This window comes from Athene cunicularia, assembly GCF_003259725.1.
Source record: "Athene cunicularia isolate RWA chromosome 1 unlocalized genomic scaffold, athCun1 chr1_part2, whole genome shotgun sequence".
Taxonomy (NCBI): Eukaryota; Metazoa; Chordata; class Aves; order Strigiformes; family Strigidae; genus Athene; species Athene cunicularia.
Window position 1 is genome coordinate 5044802 of NW_020799092.1, and position 2467 is coordinate 5047268.

Sequence of the window (2467 nt, forward strand, 5' to 3'; positions counted from 1 at the left end):
AAAAAAAAAAAAAAAAAAAAAAAAAAAAAAAAAAAAAAAAAAAGCTGCCGCCACTGCCGCCGCCACCACCACCACCAGCCCACTAGCAAAGGAAGCTCTGCGCGGCTCCGCATGCTGCAGCGCTCCGCCGGCTGCCGGCCCCGCTTTGTCTGCGCGCCCGCCCGCCCGGTGCTGCGCTCTTTTTGCGCAGGGATGCGCTGGGCTTTGTCTGCGGAGCTGAGCCCGACTGGGAACGCGGGAATGCTCCCCGTGCGCGGCTGTCGGTGCCTGCTGCAGTGCCTGGGAGCGAGGTCTTTGTTTTTTAAGCCTTGGCTTTTATTTTTATTATTTTCCTGGTGTAATTAAGGTCAATTTCAAAAGCTGGCCCTGATCTATTACCGATTAAAATAAGTGGAGAATCAGGTTGAGTGTATTCCTGCATATGTGGGGGGATATGGGGGTGTGCAAATGGGGTTTATTACTGATGAACCTCATTTTTCCTGGTTAAGGCATGCTACCTGCTGCACTTTAATCAGCTAATTCTTCCCAACTCCCAGCCATTTTCACACAAGCAGTTTCAAAGATCAGTTACTTCAAGAAGAACAAGCTCTCCTTTCGCAGGGTGCTTAAATGTACAGAAAGATTTTACACCACTTCCTTTCTGAAATATCAGCAGATTTTCTCTTTCTTTTCCACTCATGGAGTGCCTGCTTAGTTCTTCAGTCACATAAATCCTTCACACGCATGATCCTCAGTGCACAACAAATTAGATCACTGGTTTGCAACCAACAAATCTGGATCTGCAATGGCTGGTAGACTGCTCTTAATGCATTTGCAGAAGCAAAATAAGCAAAGCAAATCTATTGTCACTGGGCTTAAATTCACTGACCCAGATTCATATGTCCATTAGAAAGCATTTATCGACCGCAAATTTTTAAAGGTTACAAACAACTGAGTAAGAGGGGTCTCCTTCAGGGATGGACAGACCTCAGAATTGAGGGGGATTGATTTTCCCAGCTTACCGTTGCTTTCATTTAGGCTATGGGTGGCACTTTTATTCTGATGTCATGCATTTCAAGGAACAAACAGAACATATGTCTGTCTGGCAATGGATTTCCATTTAAGAGGGGCTGCAGCCTCAGAAACATTTCACGTTTCCATGAATTAGCTTCACCATCAAGAGAAATTATTTTATTCTCTGCTGCTCTTTTTCACTCCTACGCTAACCCTCCCCATGGCCAGCGCAAGATAACTGAGCTGAATACAGCACTGAGCTGAGTTTAAAATGTACCTGAAAAAAATATATAAGCAAATGCATAAGTATATACTGATGAGCTTTAAACCCAGATGTGTTTTCCAATCCTTGATCATGATGGCCAAATATGGATAAACCCTTGTGCCAGCACAAGGGAAGGGACTGTGTGGGAAAGTGACGGGGAAAGGACAGAGAAAATTCTTTCAATGACAGTGCCACATTATGGTGGCTCAAATTGTTCATGTGAACAGCCCTAGAATGGGAAAGGTGTGAAGAGTTGGGTGTGTTAATTATGGGGAGCTTTGAGGAAATGGTCTTGTTAAGCAGCCCCTGTGTCTTTTACATCAACTTCTTGTCTTGGTTCCTGTGCTGTCTGGACTCTCTCTGATTTCAGTAGGCTTCCTAATTTGTACTGAGAGACCAGAACACCCTTTGGGCTGGAAGGGTGTGTGGATTGAGGTTATGCTCAAGGCTTGGCTTACGATTTCCTTGAGTTTAGCGGCTATGTACAGAGACAACAGAGCAACAGAGCCTCTAGCTTTATTATGATCATTTTTGCTGAAGGATAGTAGGGTTTAGCTTTCTCTCAATTTTTTTCAGTTGGAGATAAGTACGAGACTGCCTGTGTCTTCATGTAAATATTTGCACACTATTTTTAAATGTGTGTGAGCAAACATCAAGACCAGTATGTCCACAAATGTGTACAGAGGTACAGCAATGTATAACTGTGTGCCACCATAGGTATGTATACTCAGCCTATATTGGCACATCTGCCTATCATGCAGGAGAAACAGATTTTACTCCTAGATTAGAAATTAGCAAGTATGCAATAACGGGCAAGTCATGTTATTGCTCTGTGCTTCATCTTCCTATTGGTAAGACAGGTGAGAAGGATTTATAGACCTTGGATATGCACCATGCCAAGCAGATGGGGGCTTAGAAACCAGCCATCATCCTTTGGGTCAGCATACCCAACATCCCTCTGGGGAACCACATCTGCTGGAAGAAAGGCAGGTTTTGAACCACAATGGAGCAAATCCCTACCACCAAGTATTTAATCTCTGACAAACTGATGCCATGCAAATGTAGATCATCTCTTGGTAGACGTTGTCCAACCCCAGCAAATTCTTGTGTCTGTGACAGGAGGAGGCAAGGACAACAGCCAGAGTATACCTGATTTATTGCAAAAGAAACAGTAATATTTCAAATGTTTTCTTCATTGGAAAATAATAT

General features: G+C 43.6%; 1 protein-coding gene across 1 annotated transcript in view; it reads right to left on the reverse strand.

The window, feature by feature from the left end:
* Nucleotides 1–2156, reverse strand: part of ARHGDIB (Rho GDP dissociation inhibitor beta) — an 11006-nt gene extending 8850 nt beyond the window's left edge. Inside the window, exon 1 of the mRNA XM_026864531.1 lies at nucleotides 2138–2156. Coding sequence (XP_026720332.1) covers nucleotides 2138–2153 — 16 coding nt within the window. The 5' untranslated portion in view covers nucleotides 2154–2156. The remainder of the gene's footprint in view (nucleotides 1–2137) is intronic.
* Between the last annotated feature and the right edge of the window lie 311 nt (nucleotides 2157–2467).